This window comes from Nematocida homosporus (assembly GCF_024244095.1).
Source record: "Nematocida homosporus strain JUm1504 chromosome Unknown 4439, whole genome shotgun sequence".
Taxonomy (NCBI): Eukaryota; Fungi; Microsporidia; genus Nematocida; species Nematocida homosporus.
The window spans coordinates 14-23663 of record NW_026250642.1 but is presented as its reverse complement, the minus strand read 5'-3'; the positions used below and the strand labels follow the sequence as shown (position 1 = coordinate 23663).

Sequence of the window (23650 nt, the reverse complement as noted above, 5' to 3'; positions counted from 1 at the left end):
TTACAAAGGACGACTGGAATACTTTTGATATTGATCGGTTGTGGCTTATAAATAAAATGTGAGATAGCAAATTGTAAAATGAACAGAAGGTTAAATGAATACTCTTTGCAGGTTTATCGAGTGGTTTACTTAAGTATTGTATTGGGTTGTGTTTGGTGTAGTGCAAGTAGTGGTACAAAAGGCGTTGGTGTGCATAGAGACGCCCGTGCGAAGCAACAAGCTAATAGAATAGTAGATATGATTGTACCTTTGCTTAACTTGCATATAATTCATGAGAAACGAATAGCTCTAATCAAGAAGCACAATCTAACCCAATGCATTGCTAAAGCCAAAGAACAAGAGGATTCTAAACAGCTGAGTCTAAGTCGAACCAACAGTGGGTGCTTCGGCCCAACTATGATTCTTTACAAACGTATAGCAAACCGCCCACTATCTCTAATAGTCAGAGAAGTATTGATACAGAAAAGTGCATCAATAATAGTCCAGAAGCCATTAGACTACTTAAAGAGCTGGATCAATGGAGAGAATATAGACAACGAGAACTTAGTTCAAATGAGTGAGATAGTAACCCTAGTAAACCAACTGAATAACATTAAGACTGACCTATTGATTCTAGAAGCACAACTACAGGCCGACGAACTCAAGCGAATACCAGTACACTTAGAAGAAGAAATAGCCACGATTGAAACCAAACTAATCAAACTAGCCGAGCGTTACGATTCCAACGCACTAAACAAGCGGGGCAAAGAGGCTAAGAAAGAAGAAGAAGAACTAGAGCAATTGTCGAAAAGGGGAGATTTTAGAGCACTGGCCGAACTACTTCTAAAATCGGACAAAGAGGTAGAAAAAGGAGTATCTAAAGCTGAGTTGGCAATGTTAGATAAGGCCAAAGAAATTATAAACGCTACAAATCCAGAAGCAGACGAAGTGGTGACAGGTAGTAAACCCACAAAGACAGGCATGGTATACGGGGCGATCCAGCGCAAGCTAACTCAAATCAGTGGATATAAAGAAATGAAGGCCCCAATAGCGATTGGTCCCAAGCCCATAAAGTCACAATCACCCATCTTACCAGCCCGACTAAACGCCTCCCAAACAAATGAACTTGTCATAAACAACACACTTCATCTAAAAGCCAGCACAATCGATTATATTTCCACTCTCTACAAGGCCAATCCTTGCTTAAACCCTATTCCCCGTGCTCTAATTTTCTATCAGGAACCAAATTCGATTGGAGAACAAATGTCATTTTTTGATAGCGATATAATTAAACTAACCGAGTTGGATCAAAAAGATTGTACACTTATGTTAGACTCAGAGCAAGAAAAGATCCTCCAGAACTTTATAAGTAGCGGCAACAGTTACATGTCATCAGAGCAACCACCCTCTGTTTGGAGAATGTTTGATATCAACGAAGCTGATCAATCCAAAAAGTATGGACTATATAGTACTGGGTCGGAAGGTAAAGATAATCTTTCCCTGAACCTTGAGTGGAAAGAATGTGACCTGGTGGTGTTACTAGATATCTTAAAGAAGTTCAGCAAAATCATACTCAATGTGAAATCTGTTAAGATAAGGTGTATGCGAGCCCCTGCTAGTTGGTTAGTCCTAGCCCAACTCCTAACACTGTTCGAAACCCCAGAGTTGAGTGCTACGAAGAAACCTCTTGATATCACTATCCAGGCAGTGAATAGAATTTGTCCTTCTTCTGTGCTATCATTCAATGATGTTGACTTACAAAGCCTGTTCCGCAACCAGATCGAGGAGATCGAAGAGTCGCGATACATTATCAACCTGACAGTTAATGAGCTCACAACGGCTATAAAGAAATTCGTTTGGCCACTAGTAACCCACTTCCCAACATCCCTTATAGATATAATCTACCCCATTGTGGACAAGATAGACTTTCTTGATGACGTCAACTGGATAGACCAATTCACCCTCGGCTTAGAATTAGACTACCAAAAGGACACTATTGTTAGTTTAGGTGCCAGGACCGCGAAAGGTAAAGATCTCCCAACTTGTAAATACCTAAACATCTGCACAAACTATCCATATCTAAAACAAGCCTCGGAGTCTACCAGCTCCTCAGAGTCTACCAGCTCCTCGGAGACCTATGCCGTAAATCGTCTATATCCAAAACAAGCCTCAAGGTCTACCCGCTCCTCGAAGACCTATGCCGTGAATCATCCATATCCAAAACAAGCCTCAAGGTCTACCAGCCCCTCAGAGTCTACCAGCTCCTCGGAGTCTACCCGCTCCTCGAAGACCTATGACGTAAATCATCCATACCCAAGCACCCCCCTAGAATCTACCAGCTCCTCGAAGATCTATGTCGTAAACCTTGATGGATATCTACAACCCAAATCTTCTAATGAGAAGGACAAATTCTTAACTACAAATCTATTATTGACCGCTGATGTTTTAGTATCCTATGCAACCTTTGGTCTTAATCAATCAGTAAATGTCCAGATGGTGAGTGTATCGCGAATAACGCACAACTACACTACTGATGACATGATCGCTCTTAACCAAGAGTTGGTTACCTCCTACAAAGTGCTAACCCAATTCGACAATCCGCTGATTAAGTTCTACCAACAATTACTTGAGGATGGCAAACAACTGACTAGTTTCTGTCAACAATTAACCCAATTCAACAATCAACTATCTGCACTCTACCAACCATCCGGCAACGTTAACTTGTTTGCCAACATCAACCCCAACGATGACCTATTCGACTTTTCTATCATAACCCAATATGTGAATTGGGGGTGTATGAGAAATCAATGTGATTGTGTCCCAGGCCCTTTCTCATGGCCATTCTCTAACCTAATATCCGCAAAATACACACCCCCACCCAAACCTACCAAGCAATCAGCTCCTAACCGCTATGGCCGTATGAGGGGAAAGTTCCGCCGCATGAGGGAAAAGTCCCGCTTATTCAGTAGTACTCATACTAACCTAATGAACGTGGAGGACTCTCTGCGCTTTATTCGGGAAATGAGCGCTTCTTGGGTGGTATGATTTGACGATCAAGAAGAAGTAATGTCTCGGACACTTCCCTTTGGATTCCTCTGTTAGAGACTCGCTGCTTCCCTCAGATATCTAACGCTCGCTTATCTAGTTGAGATCTAGATGAATCCCATCGAAAGATCTCTAGAACCTCCGTATCGCTATAACTAATCTCTATGTCGTTGAGATCTAGATGAATCCCATCGAAAGATCTCTAGAATCTCGATATCGCTCTCTTCTTATCTACATCTTAATCTACATCTTAATCCTAATCTAGATAGTAAAACTTACTACTACTCTTTATAGTTATAATGTTGATCTAATACTTGTAGATTCACTGCTACCAATTGCTTATCTCGGATCTCCCAGGATTAGAATTGAAACATCTCGTAGCTTAGATGATGTCGAACAAGGAAGATTAATCTCTTAACTCTTTACGATTCCTCACTCCTCGTCCGCTAATTAAATAGTGTTGGGAATCCTCATGCACAACACTAGCTAATAAAGACCTTCTTAGCCACTCCGGTTTATTGTAGTCCCATTAACAAGCATGTATATAGTGTAACAAGACGAAACAATCATGAATATCAACATTAGTCTTGGGCTGTTATACAATATGGTTGTGTCCTATTGTGTTGGGTTTGAGTTGGTATACGATTCTGAGCAGTTTCTAGATCTGGTATAGTCTTCTGTAAGTCCTTCATGTATGTCATAGAGATTCGTATAAGGTCCTGGAAAGTCCTTTATCAATCTGCGTCGTATATTTATACTCTAATTGAGTTAGTATTGAGTTGGTTTAGTATTGAGTTAGTTAGTGTGGTGTTTGTATTATTCCTCTACGCATCTTAATGAGATTCTCAAATCATTTCTACTTTAAAACAAGCAAGTACAGATAATGTAGATATTTATTCCTTACTACTTTAAACAACCTAATACTAACCCAATACAATACCAACTCAATAAGAATACAAATGATATCAAAATTTACCAAATATACCATAACTACTAAATTTTAAATTATGACGTCATCACACACGTATCAGCATATACAAACAATAAATGTCCGACCCCACCATATCAAGTTACTCTCCAACCAATACTAATTTCAAAATCTATACCAAACCAACAAGTATCTAATTTAATAACTTATCTCAACTTATCTCAACTTATCTCAATACTAAACTTATCTCAACTTAACTCAACTTATCACAACTCAATACTAAACCCAATACCACCCCATCCTAACTCAATCCAATACCAAACTCAACTCAACTCAATCTAAACTCAATCTAATCTAAACCCAATCTAAACTCAACCCAACTCAATACCAACCCAATCTAAACTCTTTTTTTATTTTACTCCCTGTAGATGAAGATCCTCTTAACTGAAGAACGTGTTTCAATTCCAGCAGGATGCAAAGTAACTCAAGACAACAAAAAGATCATTGTAAGTGGTAAGAGAGGAACTGAAACCCTTGATATTTCTCATATGTTATTGACCGTTGATATCGAAGAGACTGAGTTGTTTGTGCGATTATGGACTGTTCCTAAGAAGCATACTAAGATAGTTAAGACTTGTGCTGGTTTGATTAATAATATGATCATTGGTTGTACTAAAGGCTTTTCTTATAAGATGAAGGCTATTTACAAGCACTTCCCTATTACAGTCTTAATTGAGAATGAAGGTAAACGGGTAGTGATTAAGAACTTCTTAGGAAGTAAGTGTGATCGGATTATTGATATGAGAGGTAGTGCTGTAGCCCGTTTAGATTCAACTAAGGATTACTTCCTTATTGAGGGTCCTAATATTCAAGCCGTATCTCAATCTGCTGCTAATATCTCGCAACAGTGCATTCCTAAGAACAAAGATCTACGGGTCTTCCTGGATGGTACTTTTGTGGTTGCTAAAGGAACTATTGACGTCGATGAATAAATTGGATTAGGTTAACTTTAAGTTGTGTTAGTATTAGTATTGTGTTAGTATTGCTTTAGTATTGCTTTAGTATTGCTTATCTAATACGTATCTTATCTAATGCTTATCTTATCTTATCTAATATTGTTAACTAACTTAATCTACTTCAGTACTTACACTAACTTAACTCAACTTAACTCAACTTAATATGACGTCATCCTATTTCAACTTAACTCAACTTAATATGACGTCATCTTTATTTCAACTCAGCCATATTTATATAATAAAAAACACCACTTAACTCATCTCACGGTATATCTTTAATAAAGGGTTAGTATTTAGTATTAGGCTGTGTTGAGTTTGGGTATTACAGTTAATAAAGACAACTTAATCAAATAGTACCTACTACACACTTAATCTTATCTTTAACTTATCTCAAACTTAAACTTAAACTTATCTTAACTTAACTCAATCTCAATCTTAACTTATCTTAAACTCAACTTAATCTCAACTCTAATACTAGCTCAACTTAATCTTAAACCCAACACCAACACCAAATCCAACCAAATCCAAATCAACACCAACTCAATCTTAACTTAATCCAATTTATTCCTCTATCTCTTCTGGTTCATCCCGGCGCATGAAGTAGTAAACTCCATTGACGTACATGTCACTGAGAATTTGGAAAGTATTCAAATTATCATCTTCATCGGGAATCTCTTCCGCAGTAAAGAATCGAATCAAAGGACAGTCAAAAAGTGCACGTTTACCTGGTTTCCAGTTAATAGCAGTCCATTTCTGATCTTGATTTGAATCGGCAAAGAGTGAAAACTCTTTAGTCAAACTCTGATTATCAAAGTATTCATTAGGTCTTACCTTTATCTCTACCCAGAACTTAAAGTCCGGCCGATAGTCCACACTTAAACTCTCTATCCAGTCCAAAGGAATACATTCTTCCTCTCCTTCCTTGCAGTTTTCTTTACCCAAGAGAACATAGAAGTAATCAGAATTACAGAAAACAGTTGACCAAAAGCCATCTAACTCCTTAGCATACTTATCCCTTCTTTCTAACTCTTCTTTTAGTAGGGCAAAGTCTTGTTGTTTACTATTGAACTCTTTCTTGAGTACTTTTAGATTGGTGGCATCAAGTGAATTTTGAATGGCAATGAGTTCTTTGAGTGTATGTTCGGAGTTCATTCAAAATTTTTAGCGGCAATCCATGAAATACCTTGAGTTAGACTGTTTAGCAGGGGTTGCAGGTGATCTCGGACGTATTGAGGAGTTAATTCCTGGAATTTCGTTACGTTTGGAGGTTTATTCGCTTAAAAAGACCAGAGAACAAAAGAAGATAAGTCGATCTGGGAAGTATACTAGTTATTCAGCGATGATTGCCGAAGCTCTTAACTTGACTTTCTTTGGATATGAACTAGCTGTGCATTCTCAGGAGTTACGATCAGTAGATGAAGAATCTGCTAAATCTGTTTTGGTAAGTAAGTTGTTTACTTTGGGGATAACTAAGAGTTATACTGAGATGGTGCAGTGGGTGGATAGGGTTTTTGTAGTGATAAGAGAGTCGGTGGGGGAGGAAAGTGCGATTTTACGGGTGGAGAAGAGGACGGGACCTTTTGAGAAGTGTTTTTGGAGTGAGTGTTTGGCCTTTTATGGGAAGGATATGAAGCGATTGTTGATCTTTGTAGTGCTGTATGGAAATCAGGCAATCCATTCGCCAGTGCTGTAAATGATAATAAATTAGGTTTTGAAATAGTATGTATGTGTGTGGTATTGGTGATGAGGTTGTGTTGGTGTTGGTGTGGGGTTGGTGTGTCTTAGAGATAACTAACTCAATAACTAACTTAAGATGTTGGGTCGTTAGATAACCGCTACTTCTTCCTCGGATTGAATCGTTTATTTATTGATTGATTGGGTTGGTATTGAGTTGGTATGACGTCATATCATTATCTAAATTCAATAAATGGCCGGGTGTGTATTAGTTAAGATGACCTTCGTATTGGGTTGGTATACACTCCCTATGCAATCCCAACTGAATACTAACTTAAGATAATCGTAACTTGAAATTGAAAATGGAAATGAAAAGTAGTTTAGTTTAGGATTTGGTTTGGGTTGAGTTTGGATTTGGATTTGGATTTTTGTAAACTTAAACATGATAGGCCAATAGGGTTCTTTATTGACTTGAGTTGAGTTTGAGATAAGTCTGGGTTGGTATAGAGATAGGTGGGAGATAGATATAAGCATGAGTTTGATATAGAGATAAGCATGAGTTAGTATAGAGATAAGTATTAAGCATGAATTTGAGATAGATATAAGCATGAGTTGGTATAGAGATAAGTGAGAGATAAAAAAGAAGTAGAGATAGAGATTTATTGTTGGTTACGGACCTTTTTGGCAAGATCTTTGGCATCTTGATACCTTCTCTTGTTCTTAATACGTGGGTTACGCTCTTCCTTCTTTTTGGAACGCTTTTCGGTATGGAGACGGTTCTTTTCAATCACGTAGTTGATGGGACGACGGGTGGAAGTTGGATCTTCATTTTGGATGGAGTTTGGCTGATTGTCACTATCACTGTCTAATTCGTTATCTATTTCAGTATCTAGGTTTTTATCTGTGTTGTTAGTCTTGCTTAGTTGTTGTAGGATCTGAGATTGGGCGGGTTGTTTTGGTTTGGCCTTATCTAGTAAATCAAGATAAACACTGAGTTTAATCAATGTATCTTTAGCGGGATGGCTGGGTTCGACTTGTTGGTAGAAGATGAGATTGAGTAGATAGCAACGAAGAAGGCTTTCTTTAAGAGAAGAAGACGTAGGAGATAGTTCAGATAGGGCCTGTTTGACCTCTTGAGGGTTTTTAAACCGGAGGGGAATAGAATGGGTGCTGGAATCAGTTGTAGAGTTAGATTGTGAGGGGAGTGTATCGATCGTCATGCAAAAATTTGCGATGGACTCGAGATCTAAGGGGGAATTACGGTTGGATGGTCGGGAAATGGTGGAGATAAAAGTGCCAGAAGGCTTAGAGGGTGAGATTTACATGCGGGAGTATCGACATGGCGGTCGAGTTGGGACTGTTTTGATTAGTAGAGATAAGACGTATCGGTTGGTATGCCGTGAAGATAGTAATACTAAAATGGTGCGTAGGGGTGGAGGAGTTCTATCAGAGATAAAGATGTGTTTGGAGTGTAGTGAGTTGAAGTATGGTTCGAAAGAAATTGCTGAGTTGGTGCCCGAAGTAAGACTAGAGGAAGTTAAGGAAGAGAAGTTCTATGTGCCAATGGGAAGGGTAATGGAGATGTATCCCATGTCAAATGAAGAGTACCAGAAGATTATGCAGGAGATAGATGGAATAATTATTACGCGGGGGGATCGGGTTTATTTAGGGAAGTTAGCTAAGAAGTTAGTCTTGGATGTCTTAATGTTAGTGCGGAGTTTGATTATTAGTAAGCGCGAGAAGTGTTCGGGGGTGATTAAGGAGGAGTTTAAGGAAATCTTTCCTGAGGAGTTGTACCAATTAGTAGAGAGATACAGTGTAGATGGAGTGTTAGATCCGGAGCTGATTCAGAAGGAGATAGTGAAAGTGTTACGACTAACAGTAGATAGTGACGAGGAGTTTCAAAAACAGATGAAAATTAACCGATTGGGTTAGTATTTGGGTTAGTTAGAGATAGGACAATAAAGATATAATGATGAGTTTGGTTAGTATTGAGTTTAGTATTGGGTTTAGTATTGGGTGGATTAGATAGAGTGTTATGTTTATATACATGCTTTATTGGGTTAGGATCGCGCGTCTGTGGAGAATGATTCTTCTAATGCATCAAAGTATTCATCACCATCATCAGAATATAAAGGTAACTCCTCTTGAGGTTGGGGTTTTTTGGCTGGGGGTGAAGCTTGAGTGGTTGGTGGTGGGATTGATGCGGGCCGTGGTGGAGTTTGAATAACCCGTGGTGGGCTCGGTGCACTTTTGGATAGGGGTTGGATGGTTAGTGGCGGGGTTGGTACATACTGAGGTGGAGCTTGGATACCCGGTGGTGGACTCGGTGCGCGTTTGGTTGGGGTTTGGATGGTTGGTGGTGCTGCGTGGACTTGAGGTGGAGATGTGGTGCTTGTGGGGAGAGTTGGAGGTGGAGTTGGAGGTAAGTTGGCATGTGATTGTTCTTTTAGGATTGGTTGCTTAGAGCGGGTGGTTGCCTTTCTAGTAGAGGAATGGACAGATCGGGGGCGAGAGGATGTTGCCCTTCGATGGCGAGAACTCTTATGCAGAGCTCCGCCGGATTGGTGCCGCCGTGATTGTTTGATAGGTTGTGCCTGATATGATCCTTCACTGTCTGCAACGGATTCATCATCACTGGGGTTTTCCTCGTCATCGCTGTCAGTTTCCCAATCAGAACTAGAGGGTTGTTGGTGGACATTGGCATTAGAAGTTCTAGGCATAGAGGTTGTGCTACTTGGTGTACGATCAATGGTAGGATAAATAGACTGGTAGGGCGGAAGGGATTGAGTATGAGCTGTAGGCTTCTGGCCGACGGGGGTAGGGTACAGACTTAATAGATAGGCAACGTCTTTCTTATTCGCTTGATGGACCTCTTTGGCTATAGTATCTGAATCCATAGTAACATGGAGTTTTCGTAATCTTTCCTCAATATCTTCCCAGTAGTCACTTTGCGTTCGGGTGGCGGGAATGGGAAGAGTTGTGTCAAAATCAAATCGCGAGCCAAGCGAATCTGGAATAAGGTTAAGAGGAACATCTTTTAAATGACCGAGTGGTGCAGGAAAGGCATAGGGGTCCGTACTAAGTGACTTGATGCCGATGATTTTAAGTGGACTTGGCCGGGCAGAGGGAAGACTGAATATGGTAGTTTTGGGTGATTCGTTGTAAATAAAGAGTTGTTGGACAGATCGATCAACCAGAGGGGCAATAGAAAGAAAGTCTTGTATGCGGGATTTAGTGAGCATAAGCACATGCAGATTGGGTGCATCCAATCGACGGCAGAATAGATCTGTAAATTCAATATCGAATATGTTAGCGTTACTTATCTGATCCTGAATGGTTAATGAGCCTAGAGCAGGCATGCTAATGGGCGTACTTATACTCGAAATGTCTATAAAGCAGCTATGGATTATTAATATCAGGACGTTGGGAAATGCTTGTAGTAGACTTTCGAAGACCATTTTCTCGCCGTTGTAAAAGTTGCACTCATAGATAAAGAGACTTTTGACCTGGGGAAGTGGGTCGAGTGAAAAAGGAATGCCCGTAGTGATGTACTGGATAACTATAGATTCGACCTGTGTATCGCTGATCATATTCAAAATATTGCTGATCTCTTTCGAAATCACAGTTTCCGGATAATTAGGCGCTAGCTTCTCGATGGGACTATGGTCCATATCTAAGGCAATCAGACTCTTTTCAATGAGATCAGCGGTTTTGTGAGAACCAAGGAAGCGTAAGAGGTTTTTGACCTTATCTGTCATATGGGTTTCGGCCTTCTCGTTGGGGAGAGCATTTTCAATTATCAAGAGCTTGACATCGTTCTTGAGTTCAATGATTTCATGGTAATAAATGCGAATTGCAGCGCTCCGGAGAGAGATCCAGCCACATCCCGAATCTTCCTCAATGATCTCAACAGTGGGTGCACTAGATACATGCCGTCGTTGAGCCATGAAGAACTCGCCCGACTTGTAAATCATCTCATACACGTTGACCGCCAGATTGGCTGTACTCGTTACAGCATCATAAGCCGCTCCGCGAAATATGCTACCCACCTCGGCTATCTTCTTGCTAGTGACGGAGGTTTGAAAGTTCTTTATGTCCTTGACATCTCTAACAACCGCGCTAATTGCACGAGAAACACCTTGAACAACAGTTTTAACTACTCCAGGCACTTGCCCACCAGTTGGATCATCAAGGCTAGTCTGAAGATGCTCTTTCTGTTCCCGTAGAATATCCATTTGAGCGCCTTCCGGAACAGCGCCGTCAACTACGGCTTCTACTGTAGGCATTTGGCTAACTGCCTCCTCGCTTTCAGCATTATCATCTGTAACCGCTGGCTGTCCACTAATCAACGATGTGGCAGCGCTATAGATCGGCTCAACCCAACTGGTAATGGATGAAAGGCCAAAAGAGAAGCAGTGTGCCGTACTGATACTAAGAACGACCAAAGCAGCAATGTAGGATGTTTTGATTATCATAATCAATACTCCTAGAAATCTACTTATGCGAATAACGGTTTATTGGTTTGGTGTTAGTAAAGATAATACGTGGGTTAAATAGCCCCTGGAATAAATAGCTGTTTCTGATCCATACGTAGTGCAATTACATCCTTGCTCTTGATGCAGGTTGCCGAGAGTTTCTACCATGGACTGAGAGAGAGAAACGCCACTATTCCATATGTCCAAGCAGACCTTATAAACTGTCTGTTTAGACCGTAGGAGCACGGCCAGTTTTAAAGTCATGGCGTACGCCTCAATGCACGCAGCGGAGCGGCCGACAAACAGCGTTGAAAAAACTCCACGGGCACTGCTGCGCTTCCAAACTTCATAGAGAAAGATCGCTCCTTTGATGATGTCTGGAGTTTGGCCCCGATTTATCTCTTGTAGCATTTCCTTTTGGTACTGGGTCGTGACTTGGATAGTGTTCTTGATGATCAGACAGTAAGTCGTGCTATTCATTAGCTTCTCAGGATATTGACGAATCACTTGGCTGGCAATGTAGGAGATGTTATCGTACCTCTCTAAATGCAAGAGAATCGAGAAAGTATTTTGAATCCTCTCCATCTCATCAATATCCAGTCGGCTAACCACACTACAGACCTCAACAATGCGTTCGGTCCAATTATCCACGGCCCGAGCATTTACCGCGCAAATCATCAAGTGAATGACTCGTGCTGAAAGCCGGACCATGCGCAGGTCAGACAAACCATCGGCAATTGACTCGCGATAAATCTGCCAGCCTTCATCATACTTCCGGAGTTTCATGCAGAGACTTAGCATTGCTTCAGAGGACCCCTCAGTTTTGCGGCTTTCCTGCCAGGTGCGCATGGATACTTGCCAGTGGTGCTCCTTGTACTCCCTGTTGAACCAGGCACGCATGCCGGCATATATTTCCAAGCGCGTTTTAGCCGGCAGTCCCGCGGCATCTCTGGTCTCTTCAATCGTAGCAATATCGGGCAGCTGCTCGCCACCAATGGGCAAAGTCGCAGCCGGTTCCAAGCGCAGATACTCCAGCAGCCGGCCAAAGACCCATTGCGGCGTCCGGCCTTGTTTGTGCAGGGAAGCCAGCAAAGCCAACTTGAAGGTTTTAAGAGTATGTTTTCCCTTGAGATTGTAGACAATAAAGAACCTTTCAAACTCCTTACGCAAGTAGAGCAAGTCTAAGATTTCCGCGAAGACTTCTTCATCCAAAGCCACGCTAGCGTTGCGCTTCATCAAATGATTAAATACTGCTAGAGACAAAGATTCGATCTCCTGCTCGCAATAAAGATCAAAGTTTGTGAAATGCAATGGTATCTTATCTTTTTTGGCCACCAACGCCAAAATACTTCGTTCAAATGCACAAATAGCCTTAAACCCCGATACACTAACCCCAGGATTATGATGGGTTAGACAAAAAAGAGCGTTCGAATACAGCGCCAATCGATGTCCCACCGGACTATGCACCGAGCATTCCCTATTCGGACAACAGCGAAAAATCTCCGCAATCTCTTCTTTTTGACCACTAATCATGACCGAAATAACACTACCAACCGCCAACTCGCCAACTACCTGGCCTTCAGGCGGCATAGTTCCCAACTCCACTAGCCCCGACTCCGATTCAGAGATCGTAGCTGAAAGATAAGCATTGCTCCTAGGCATTGTCTGCTCCTGCATATTCAAAATAATCCCAAGGTCTTCTTTGTTACATATGTTTTAGGTTTAAAAATTCCGATCTGATAATGTCATTTTTATTACCATATTTAGTAATTCTTTAAATTAGACATGAATGACGTCATCCTTCACAAATCAATCCCAATCACCCCCTTTTTTTAATGGAAAGCAAACAAGTTCCCCGTGAAGACAAAAAGGATGAATTAATGGAAATTGAAACCAATGTTGCCGCCCAATGGCAAAAACACAAAGCTTATGAAGCAGAACCCCTTCCCATCCAAAAGAAGTACTTTATTACCTTCCCCTATGCCTATATGAACGGAAAACTCCATCTAGGACACATGTTTAGTTTCAGTAAGGCCGACTTTACAGCTCGTTACAAACGATTGCGCGGCTTTAATGTTCTTTTCCCTTATGCCTTCCACTGCACAGGTATGCCTATTAAAGCAGCGGCTGATAAGTTAAAGGCCGAACTAAGTGGTGCTAAGGCTACTGGACAGAAAGAGATTCTCCTCAGTATGGGTATTTCACCCCAGGAAATAGAATTGTTTGAAGATCCGACTTACTGGCTGAGGTACTTCCCTCAACGGGCTATTGAGACACTAACTCGCTTTGGAGCTCCAGTTGATTGGCGGCGCTGTTTCATTACTACTGATGAGAACTTCTTTTACGACTCGTTCATTCAGTGGCAGTTTCTGAAACTAAAGCACCAGAGACGCATTGGATTTGGCAAGCGGCATACGATCTTCTGTCCTAAGGACAATCAGCCGTGTATGGATCATGATCGACAAACAGGTGAAGGTGTTCTTCCAGAAGAGTTCTCACTAGTTAAACTCCCAGTTACTGTTGAACAGCAAACTTATACTTTACTAGCTGTGCTTAAGTCGGCTAAACCGAGTAAATGTGTGCTAAATAGTGAGACTAAGTATATTCAAGGTCAGCTAGATGGCGAGTCTGTTGTTCTATCGGCCGAGTCGATTCTTAATCTAGTGGCCCAGAATCATACGTTTGAGCAGACGGGCGAAGTGCTTGGAGCCAAATTAGTCGGAGCGCAGGTAACTTACCGGCAGCAAAGTATGACTATTGAGGGCACCAAAGCAACTAGCTTGCCGGCCACGCAAATCATTCTCTCGGCGGCAGCAACTAGTAAAGAAGAGGATAAGGATATGGGTAAAGAAGAGGATCAGAAAGAGACCGAATCGGAACGGGTGATTGTGTACTTTGAGCCAGGGGCGCGGGTAGTTAGTCGATCGGGAGCTGTATGTGTGGTGGCTCTAGTTGACCAGTGGTACATTGAGTATGGCGAGCCGGAGTGGCAGGCACAGGTACAAGAGTGCATTGAGGCGATGGACCTGACAGATGAAACCCGGGAAGCACTTAATTCTGGACTGGCTTGGCTATCTAAATGGGCATGCAGTCGTGGGTATGGGTTAGGTACTCGTTTGCCTTGGGACCCCCAGTACGTGATTGATTCACTTAGTGACTCAACTATTTACATGGCTTTTTATACGGTTTACCATTTACTAGCCCAAGATCTGTACGGCGAGTCGCCATCGATCGATACGTCAATTATTGGTTATGAGTTCTGGGAAGGTATTTTTGGCAAGGAAGAAGCCTTCTTACATCTGATTGAAAAGCATCCTAAAGAATCAAAGTATCTGCAAAAGATCCGAGAGCAGTTCCTGTACTTCTACCCAGTTGATTTACGACCTTCGGCTAAGGACCTGATTAACAACCATCTTCTTTTCTTTATCTATAACCATGTTTCTTTATTTGATAAACGGTTTTGGCCAAAGAAGATCTTTACTAATGGCCACGTTCTTTTGGATAATGATAAGATGAGTAAAAGTACGGGTAATTTCTTAACCGGAGATGATGCGATTGCTAAGTTTGGAGCAGATCCGGTTAGACTTACTTTAGCTGCCGCCGGTGATACTAACCAGGACTCTAACTTCTCCCAACTCGCCTGTAATGCAGCTATTCTTCGTATCCATAAGGTTCTTAAGCAAACCTTATCCCTTCTACCCAGCCTAACAGCTTCTCTACCAACAATGCTAAACCTGACTCTACCTCTCGGCCCTTTCCTGGCCAAACTAGAAGCATTCCTCACTGAGTCTTTACCAACGACTTTCTCTGAAGACACCTACTTCTTTAACCAAGTCAATACGCTTAAGAACACTACGATTACTAACTATAATGCTCTTTTCTTCCGTGAAGCAACTATTCATGGTTTCTATGCTTTAGATACACTAATTGAGAACTACAGTCGATCGGCTACGCCCAATTCTAATTTACTCCTTTATGCCCATTTACTCTTCTGTGTTCTTAACCACCCGATCATTCCGCATACAACTGAGCATATTATGCAAGGCTTCTTTAATACGCAAGAGATTGTCTTTAGCAACAGCGCTACTCCTATTCTAACACCATCTACTCTTAATACTGAGGTAGTTGCTATGGGCGCCTGGATAGACAAAGTCTTAGTTCATTTGCGGAAGAGCATTCAAAGACACAAGAAGAAAGGATCTATTACTGCAGCTACTCTTCGACTTTTACCCGATCTTTTGCCCTGGCACCGATTGGCTCTTTCTCTTTCCCAGGAAGAGGCCAAAGCCACGGACTGGTCTGCCCACGGCATTAATCTACCAACTGTTCTGCAGTATCTTTCAACTAAGCCCACTATTCTTCCCAACCGTGTGGCCGCTCTCAACCAGGCTCTAGCTAAGTTCAGCACTGAGCCCGGCATGCCCCAGGCTTCCGCTGAAGCTTCATCCGAAGGCGGTCTTGATCTACCCACGATTTCATTCTCTATGAAGTAATTAGATTAGATTAAGTTAAGTTAAGTTTTGATTAAATTTAGGCTAAGTTTTGATTAGATTAAGTTAAGTTTATTAAGCCATTGTGTTAGATTGAGTTGGGTTTTGATTAGATTGAGTTAAGTTATCTTTGCCTATCCAATGCATAGATCTAGTTAATAAATAGACCATTCCAACCAACACACAATATTACTACCACAGCCATCACATCCCAAGTATATCAACCCAATATTAACTTAATGACTAATTTCACTCCACTCCACTCCACTCCAGACAAATCCACCACTACCTAACTCCTACCACTACCAACACAAACACCACCACCAACACAACCTAACTACCATCAACTCACTACTAACCTAAACCTAATACAATTTAATGGATATCTTAATTCACAACTCAATCCAGCAAATATCTCAATCCAACATAATACTATCCCAATCCAAGACCAACCTGCCGCCCAGCCAAATATCAATCTAAACACAATATGAACTCAATCTAAACTCCATTTAAGACTAGCATAGGCCAAATACAGCCAGTAATTTATTAAAATATGAACTTGTGTCCAAGGAAGGAGCGACGCGGCCTCAAGGCCTTTAGTGCAATGATTCTTTCGATTCTTCAAAAGGAAAGATCCATGGACTACGCCCGAGTAGCCGAGACAGTTATTGCTTTAGTTGGTGAGTCTTCAGATGACAAGAATGTCCGACGAAGGGTCTATGATGCCCTTAACGTCATGTGTGCTGCTGACGTCATTCGTAAGGAGAAGAAGTTAGTCTATATAGTAGATACTGCCCTATGTACGTGTGCGCCAAATAGTGTAATTGGAGAGACAGATGAGCCCGGAGAAGCTATCTTTCCAGCTATTCGTAAGATAAGAGAACGTATTGCTGAGAAACAAGCTACTCTGGAGGAGACTAAGAATAGAAGAGAGTTACTTCTGTCTTTGATTAAGAGGAATCGTGAGAGACAGGATAGTGAAGAAAAAGATCGGTTGTACTTTCCTTTTATTCTTATCAGTACTGAGAAGCGCACTCGGGTTGATTGTGAAACTAATGATAGGAGGTCTTATTTTAAGTTTATATTTGATAACAGCTATCGCATCTATGAAGATGTGTACATACTAAGGAAGCTTTTTGATAAGAGAGAGACCTGTCATTTGTTACAGCCTTCTTTGGCTGGACTTTGTGAGCAAGAAAACCTTACGGATAATATTGGACTGGGACAAGCTCATGATAAGTCCATGGAAACTTCTTTAGCCGGATCACCACCCTCTCTATTCACTGAAGAGGAAGACTGGCTTAACCTATATAACTTCCTCAACTAACAAGTGCTTGCTAAGTGCTTAAGGAGATAATAAACATCCATGTATTAAGTTGTCTGTAGTTAAGTATATGTGTTAGTATTGTGTAGGTATATGTGTTAGTATTGTGTAAGCATTGTGTAAGTATTATGTAAGTATATGTGTAAGTCTGGGTTAGTATGACACCTAACCGTATACTAACCGTATACTAACCGTATAATAACCCTATACCAACCTTATACTAACCTTATTGCTATCTATAACCTGGCCCATACTAATCCCTGCTTATCTAAACCTATTTAAACTACATTCAATACAACTTAGTATGATACTAACTCATTTTATTCTTTGCGGTGGTAGTGTATGCAATATAGATTAGTTAATGTCTTGGATATTTCTCAGCCTTTATTGGACCATTCTGAGAAGAAGAGTCCTAGTCTGTTGAAGGCGGTTGCCTTAAATGAAGAAGATAAGATGGTTGTGTTGTACTTAGAGATGGATGGTCTTTCGTTTGGTAGAGGCACTGTCTTTACTACTAATGAGTATCCGATCATTAAAATGTCACAGGCTAAGATAGTAGCCAAAACAAACTATGCGGTAGATAAGCAAATGTTACAGGAGCTTTTAGATAACATGAAGGCAAAAAGGTAAAACACCATCATATCTATTTCTCTTACATGCAAGAGAAGCTGCATAATAACCTAGAATGTTCGCTCTGTTTATGCACGCGCTAATTATTCTATTAGGATTTCTCTTTGTTAATGGGTCTAATTATACTGGAAACAATGGGCTTATCTGCTTTGACTCCATGGACGGACTGAACCTTGGTGTCTCGGCCACGGCGCAGGCACTTTCGCAAATGGCTTCTATGTCCTACAGTTGTGCGCCGCAGATGTATGCTCTAGCCGGTGCTACGGCTGCTGCTCAGCCGGTGGTTGCTCAAGTGGCGGCAGCTCCTGTAGTGGCGAGTCAGTCGAGTGCTGCTGCTAATGCTGCCGCTATAGCTAATGCGATGGGCATTGCTCAGTTGGTGGCTGCTCAACCGGTAGCGGCAGTGGCTCCAGCCCAGGTTATGGCGGCAGCAGCGGCGCCTGCTCAAGTAGTCTCTGTGCCACAAATGGTATCGACCCAGCAAGTCGTGGCCACCCCGCAAATTATGACTAGTCAGCCCGTTGTTGCAGCCTCTCAGATAGTAGCAGCTGCTCAACCGGCCCAAGTAGTGGCAGCCCAGCCAGCCCAAGTAGTGACCGCTCAACCAGCCCAGGTAGTAGCTGCTGCCCAGCCGGCCCAAGTAGTAGCTGCCCAGCCCGTGATGGCCACAGCCTCGGCGGCTGCAGGGGCAGGAGCAGCTCCTCAGGTTGTAGCAGCGCTGACTTGCACGCCCGTTAGTGCGTCAACTGCCTTTGCGGCGCCACAAACAACCTCGCAAATGGCCATGGCTGCCAGTGCTGCAAGTTTGGCGAGCGCAGAGCAAGTAGAGAAGCTAGCCCAGGCCGCCAAAGTTGTTCAGGATATCGGGGCCACCGAGGCCCAGCATGCCAAAGATCTAGCACAGGTAGCCCGTATTGCCAACCAAGCTCAAATAGTTGAAAACCAACAAGCCCTTCAGACTTTGCACTATCTCCAACACAACCAGGCTGTTCAGGATGCACAAGTAGCTATACAGAAAGCCGCGAATGCCACTGCAGCAGCCAACTACTTACAGCAGGTGGTTGCCGCGTCACCAATTGTAGCTGCTCCCGCCCAAGTTGTAGCCACCGCACCTGCCCAAGTTGTAGCCGCTCCCGCTCAAGTGATAGCCGCGCCAACTTCCTCTGTAGTAGTGCCAGTTGCCCAGGCTCCAGCTCAGGTCCAAGTACAAGTTCAAGCCCAGCCTCAAGTGCAGGCACATGCTCAACCCATTACTATTACTGCTCCTATGGCTATGCCAGCTGCCACGCCCGTCCGAGTTCCAATGACTATGCCCATGGCCCAATCAGCAGCTATAGCTAAAACCAACCCCGTCTACTACTGTATTCAGGACGGCAATACGCCTGCGCAGTTTGGGCTGGTGCGAATGGGTGCTACTGCGGGTGCCTACCAAGAATGTGTTTGTCCTCCTGTATATGGCGCAGTTTGTGATGAGGAAGGCACAGGAACACTTGGTGCTAGCTTAGCTGCTCGGTTATTAACTGGTCTTGCTCCCGAAGGCGGCGTTTCTCGTAGTGCAGGTCTACTTGGCGGCGCCCAGATGCAGCTGGCGACGGGCGCACCGGGGGAAGCAGCCTGTTTAGACAAGCTCCGAGCCGCTCAAGTTTCAGCTAATCTCCAACAGCTGGTGGCTAGTGGCGGTCTAAACCCTTGCTTAGACTCTATTGGCCGATCAAACTACCTCAATCCGCAACTAACCAACCTTATCTGTTATTGCTAAATAAACTCACGAGTTAGTGTATTATTGAGTTGCTATTACGTTAATATTATGTTGTATTGCGTTAGTGTTTTTGAATTGAATTGGTATTGAATTAAGATATGTTAATGTGATAGTCGTGAGGTGGAGTGGAGTGGCAGAAAGGCTGGATCAGCGTATATTAATAGGTTTAAGTGGAATAAAGTTGATCGTAGTGGTTAGATCAATACGAACAGCTCGGTATCTCTAAAAGTTTTATGCTGCAGTTAGACCAGGCGAGTATTCTAGCACTTGCTAACTCGACTTTACCTTCTAGTTTGCCTTCTGGATCCATTGATTTACTTAGTACTATTCTAGTTAAGGCCGATAAAAAGACCGTTTTATTTGACCAAAATAACAAGCAAGTGACTATTTTAGATCGAACAGTTGGCCGGAATGGCACGCTTACTTATATTCAACTCAGTCCTAACCAGTTCCTGCTTCTATCTGATTATTTCAATACTATACCCGTTTGTGTAAGTAGCGATACAATTTGGATTGGTTATTCACCACCCCAAACGACAACTCAGACACTAACTCGTAACCAAGCAATACTAGCCTCTCGTTCCAACGCCGATCTTTATTATAGCTTATCTGTTATTTCAAAAGAATTACTACCACCAACAAATTCTACTTTAAACAACCTAACACACTCTAGCCTACCTCAATTAGAAGACCTTTTAGTTCAGTCACTAGAAGACTTAGTTGGACAACAATCAACTGTTTTTATTTCCTTTAGTGGTGGCATTGACTCTCTTCTATGCGCTAGTTTAATGGCCAAACATTTTCCTAAAAAGGATATTTATCTAATCAGTACTGCCTTTTCAAAATCAACTGAATTTACTACTAAAGACAGGACTTCGGCCCAGCGCGGTTATGAAGCTATTCGAGCTGTCTACCCAACTTCACTTGTTCTATTGCTCAATGATATATCTCGAGCTGATGTCCTAGCTAACACCGCAGCCATTCAAGCTATTGCTCAAGACCGTACTATGGACTTTAACCTAGCTGCTCTTCATTTCTTTACCGCCCAAAAGGCAGCTGCTTACAACGGTTCGGTTCTTTTCACCGGAACAGGCGGCGATGAACTCTTCCTGGGCTATGCTAAGCACCGAAACACAGCCACACCCGCAGATACAGTTCGCCAGGAGATTGTTCATTTAGACCAAACTAATCTCCATCGCGACTATTTTGCCGCTTCCTTCCACCACATTCATCTAGTCTCTCCCTTTCTAACTAATTCCATCTTCCAATATGCCCTTGCCATTGCCTCACCTGCCACTATCGGCAAACTACCACTTCTTAACCTCCTTGGCATTCTCTTACCAGGCTATACACCACCGCGCAAACTTGCAGGCCAATTCGGATCCGGACTAGCCGATACAGTTCGCTCACTCAAATGCCGAGCCCCCACCCTCTGTCCCAACAACGAGTGCCTTTCCCTCGAGTGTACCCCACCAACTCACCCTACCCCATCTAACTCAACACCATCTAACTCAAACACCATCTAACTCAAACACCACCTAACTCAAACACTAACTCAATACCAACTCAAGTAAACACTAAATAAACATACCTTAATACCAACTTAATACTAACTCAACTCAAGACAAACATATCTTTACTTAAACATACTCCTCAGCCCAGCAAATCCAACCCAAAACATCTTTTAAAACGCCATCAAGTCCCTCAGCAGCCCCACACAAACACTCATCTATTCCACCCTTGGCTCTTTCTCAAACAAAACTCTCCAATTCCTGACTGGTGCATCTTCAAACCATCTGCCAGGGAAAAGTATTTAATAGAGCCAAGGGGGTTTCCTAATGAAACAATACCAAGCCATCGGCAAAATGGTTCTAAGTACAGCAGTGGGTCTTCTTATGGTACGTCCCAGTAGTGCCCTGGCCATGGGACCTTCAGCTCTTGGCCCGGGACCTGCTCTTCCCCAACAATTGTGTGCACCTGAGTTCATGAAAGGAGCAGGCGTGCTTGGCGCAATGGGTATTAACGGTTTAGGTGGTATCGGTGGTGGATACAGAATGGGTTCTCCAACCTTCTGTATAAAGCCAGGCCAGCAACAAGGGGCTATGTTTGACGGCAAAATCTCGCCAGCTCTTAAGAAGTTCTCCAATCTCCAGGCCCTTACCTCGCTTTTGAATCTGCAAGCTATGGACTGCAAAACCAAGAAGGTCAATCCTAAAACACAAGCATGTTTCCTCTACAAGTCAATTGCCAAAAAGGCCAGGGAACCAAACAGCAATGTTTCTACTCTTGGCAATACTCTAGTTATCTCTAAAAAAGGCCGAACTATGGCCATGGTAGTCGTGGAGCGTTTCGGCCGGCTTAGCCCCAAGAAGGAAGAAAAGCCCACCTTTGAGAAGCTTTACAAGGACCCCGGCATGTACACTGCCCAGTTCAACGAATTTGATGATGTTCTTAAGCGAATTGGCCGACCCCATCCCAACAAGCGAGGCAACAAGTGTGCAGAGTGTCTTAACAGTATTAAGACCAGTATTGCCGTTGGCGATGTTGAGTGCGAATGTGAAGATGCCGTCTCTATCAGTCTTGATGATCTCAAAGGCAGTGTCTCCACATAATAGAGATTTCAGAAGAGCCAAACACCTGCTTTCGCTATAATAAATGGCCCTTATGAGTTAAGTTAAGTCTGGGTTAGTATTATGTTGTGTTGAGTTAGTATTGAGTTGTGTTTAAGATACTCAACCAACCCAATCCTTATCTATGATTTTGATTTTGATACTAACCCAATCCATCTCTTAAATGCCAGCATAGCTCAACATCTTACAATACAGTAATATCTTACAACATAGTAACATCTTACAGTAACATCTTAAAGCAGCTCAATATAATAACTCAACTCAACATAACTCAACCTAATATAATAACATCTTACAACAACTTAATATAACATAACTCAACTCAATCTAAACCAAACCCAATACTAAACCTAACTTAACCCAATATTAAACTCAACTTAACCCAATACTAAACCCAATACTAAACCTAACCCAATATTAAACCTAATCTAATACTAACCAATACTAACCCAATACTAAACCTAATCTAATACTAATCTAATACTAATCTAATATAATAAACCAATCTGGATATTTAATCAAATGAATAGCAGCCCTATCTAACCCACTTAGTAGTGCTGAAAAGAAGTCTACAGTTAGATAGCATTATATTTCACAATTACTACATCACTCCATTCTAGACTGCATCCTTCTTCCAAGACAAACCCTATGCTAGCTCTCCAAAGCTCTTCCTCGGCCTTTTCTTATCTCGCCCTCTATCTTAGCGTTTGCTACTTGCTACTCCACTTCAATCTAAACTCACCCTGATCAAAACGACTTACTCCTCTTCCGGACTAACTTCACCACTTACAGCACTACTAGTAGTTGCCTTTTTAGACTCGTCTTCCTTCCGATGGCCAGTAGCTGTAATGGAATACTCCACTCGAATCGGTGTTCCGTTACAGATCTGACTATTAAGCTGCTCTTTAGCTTTAGTAGCCTCTTCTACCGTACTGAAATAGACAAAAGCAAATCCCCGACTAAACCCTGTATGTCTATCTAGTACTAACTCAACCTTATTAAAGCTTAAGTCAGTAGTAAGATGGTCTTTGATCCAATCGGCCAGATCTTTCTCTGAGAGTTTAATGTCTAGTCCAAAGAGTCCTAAGACATTAACTGGTGTTTGTTCGGCTGGATATGGCCTTCTCTTCCGCCAATTAGGTCGCATACGTGTCTCTTCATAGGGTTGAGCACTCCAAGCTCTATCCATGGGTCGGTAGTCATGAAAAGGCAGTCGGTCCATGCGGTAGGGTGGTGGGTAGAGTTTAGGGCCTGAGTAGGGATAGGGCGGTCGTTGCGGTAGGGATGGTAGTAGGGTCTGACGTAGGGAGGTGGTCCGCGGTAGGAGTACTCTTCGGGATAAACTCGGTCAAATTGGCGGTGAGGACGACGGCGGGGTCTTAATGGTAAGGAATTCTTTGGAGGACTTCGATCGTCATCAAAAGCACGAGATTCATTATGTTGTGGGTTCTCGGGATACATGGAGGGCAAAAAAATACAAAATAAATGAATCAAGCTATCAATCTAGCAATCTCATTGATGCGAAGTTGGTGTTGTTTAGAGGCTTTTTTGGCGAGGGTTTGTAGTCTTTTGATGGCTAGGGTTTGGAGGGTGGGGAATGTATGGATTAGTCGGAGGGAAGGGTGGAGTTTAGAGAAGAGGGCGCCATCGGCCGATAAGAGGGAGTTAATGATACCGAGAAGGATGGGGTGAGTGAC

At 42.4% G+C, this 23650-nt stretch overlaps 15 protein-coding genes across 15 annotated transcripts; 10 read left to right on the top strand and 5 right to left on the bottom strand.

The window, feature by feature from the left end:
• Window positions 1-78: 78 nt before the first annotated feature.
• Window positions 79-3024, top strand: NEHOM01_2080 (uncharacterized protein; the record flags this gene model as incomplete). Its single annotated transcript, XM_051490958.1, has 1 exon — window positions 79-3024. One exon carries the CDS (start codon window positions 79-81, stop codon window positions 3022-3024), a length of 2946 nt encoding a protein of 981 aa, XP_051346918.1.
• Window positions 3025-4380: 1356 nt separating this feature from the next.
• NEHOM01_2079 (large subunit ribosomal protein L9e) lies at window positions 4381-4944 on the top strand (the record flags this gene model as incomplete). The annotated part of the gene is made up of 1 exon (XM_051490957.1): window positions 4381-4944. The coding sequence occupies one exon, from the start codon at window positions 4381-4383 to the stop codon at window positions 4942-4944; it is 564 nt and encodes a 187-aa protein (XP_051346917.1).
• A 585-nt stretch (window positions 4945-5529) lies between these two features.
• On the bottom strand, window positions 5530-6120 carry NEHOM01_2078 (template-activating factor I; the record flags this gene model as incomplete). Its single annotated transcript, XM_051490956.1, has 1 exon — window positions 5530-6120. One exon carries the CDS (start codon window positions 6118-6120, stop codon window positions 5530-5532), a length of 591 nt encoding a protein of 196 aa, XP_051346916.1.
• Window positions 6121-6142: 22 nt separating this feature from the next.
• Window positions 6143-6661, top strand: NEHOM01_2077 (uncharacterized protein; the record flags this gene model as incomplete). The annotated part of the gene is made up of 1 exon (XM_051490955.1): window positions 6143-6661. One exon carries the CDS (start codon window positions 6143-6145, stop codon window positions 6659-6661), a length of 519 nt encoding a protein of 172 aa, XP_051346915.1.
• Window positions 6662-7301: 640 nt separating this feature from the next.
• Window positions 7302-7862, bottom strand: NEHOM01_2076 (uncharacterized protein; the record flags this gene model as incomplete). Its single annotated transcript, XM_051490954.1, has 1 exon — window positions 7302-7862. The coding sequence occupies one exon, from the start codon at window positions 7860-7862 to the stop codon at window positions 7302-7304; it is 561 nt and encodes a 186-aa protein (XP_051346914.1).
• A 13-nt stretch (window positions 7863-7875) lies between these two features.
• Window positions 7876-8577, top strand: NEHOM01_2075 (uncharacterized protein; the record flags this gene model as incomplete). Its single annotated transcript, XM_051490953.1, has 1 exon — window positions 7876-8577. The coding sequence occupies one exon, from the start codon at window positions 7876-7878 to the stop codon at window positions 8575-8577; it is 702 nt and encodes a 233-aa protein (XP_051346913.1).
• A 128-nt stretch (window positions 8578-8705) lies between these two features.
• NEHOM01_2074 (uncharacterized protein) lies at window positions 8706-11120 on the bottom strand (the record flags this gene model as incomplete). The annotated part of the gene is made up of 1 exon (XM_051490952.1): window positions 8706-11120. The coding sequence occupies one exon, from the start codon at window positions 11118-11120 to the stop codon at window positions 8706-8708; it is 2415 nt and encodes an 804-aa protein (XP_051346912.1).
• Window positions 11121-11159: 39 nt separating this feature from the next.
• NEHOM01_2073 (uncharacterized protein) lies at window positions 11160-12797 on the bottom strand (the record flags this gene model as incomplete). Its single annotated transcript, XM_051490951.1, has 1 exon — window positions 11160-12797. The coding sequence occupies one exon, from the start codon at window positions 12795-12797 to the stop codon at window positions 11160-11162; it is 1638 nt and encodes a 545-aa protein (XP_051346911.1).
• A 158-nt stretch (window positions 12798-12955) lies between these two features.
• NEHOM01_2072 (leucyl-tRNA synthetase) lies at window positions 12956-15613 on the top strand (the record flags this gene model as incomplete). The annotated part of the gene is made up of 1 exon (XM_051490950.1): window positions 12956-15613. One exon carries the CDS (start codon window positions 12956-12958, stop codon window positions 15611-15613), a length of 2658 nt encoding a protein of 885 aa, XP_051346910.1.
• Window positions 15614-16163: 550 nt separating this feature from the next.
• On the top strand, window positions 16164-16937 carry NEHOM01_2071 (transcription factor Dp-1; the record flags this gene model as incomplete). The annotated part of the gene is made up of 1 exon (XM_051490949.1): window positions 16164-16937. The coding sequence occupies one exon, from the start codon at window positions 16164-16166 to the stop codon at window positions 16935-16937; it is 774 nt and encodes a 257-aa protein (XP_051346909.1).
• Window positions 16938-17276: 339 nt separating this feature from the next.
• NEHOM01_2066 (uncharacterized protein) lies at window positions 17277-17564 on the top strand (the record flags this gene model as incomplete). The annotated part of the gene is made up of 1 exon (XM_051490944.1): window positions 17277-17564. One exon carries the CDS (start codon window positions 17277-17279, stop codon window positions 17562-17564), a length of 288 nt encoding a protein of 95 aa, XP_051346904.1.
• Window positions 17565-17619: 55 nt separating this feature from the next.
• Window positions 17620-19323, top strand: NEHOM01_2070 (uncharacterized protein; the record flags this gene model as incomplete). Its single annotated transcript, XM_051490948.1, has 1 exon — window positions 17620-19323. One exon carries the CDS (start codon window positions 17620-17622, stop codon window positions 19321-19323), a length of 1704 nt encoding a protein of 567 aa, XP_051346908.1.
• Window positions 19324-19556: 233 nt separating this feature from the next.
• On the top strand, window positions 19557-20849 carry NEHOM01_2069 (uncharacterized protein; the record flags this gene model as incomplete). Its single annotated transcript, XM_051490947.1, has 1 exon — window positions 19557-20849. The coding sequence occupies one exon, from the start codon at window positions 19557-19559 to the stop codon at window positions 20847-20849; it is 1293 nt and encodes a 430-aa protein (XP_051346907.1).
• Window positions 20850-21161: 312 nt separating this feature from the next.
• NEHOM01_2068 (uncharacterized protein) lies at window positions 21162-21935 on the top strand (the record flags this gene model as incomplete). The annotated part of the gene is made up of 1 exon (XM_051490946.1): window positions 21162-21935. The coding sequence occupies one exon, from the start codon at window positions 21162-21164 to the stop codon at window positions 21933-21935; it is 774 nt and encodes a 257-aa protein (XP_051346906.1).
• A 775-nt stretch (window positions 21936-22710) lies between these two features.
• NEHOM01_2067 (transformer-2 protein) lies at window positions 22711-23142 on the bottom strand (the record flags this gene model as incomplete). Its single annotated transcript, XM_051490945.1, has 1 exon — window positions 22711-23142. The coding sequence occupies one exon, from the start codon at window positions 23140-23142 to the stop codon at window positions 22711-22713; it is 432 nt and encodes a 143-aa protein (XP_051346905.1).
• Window positions 23143-23650: the final 508 nt, after the last annotated feature.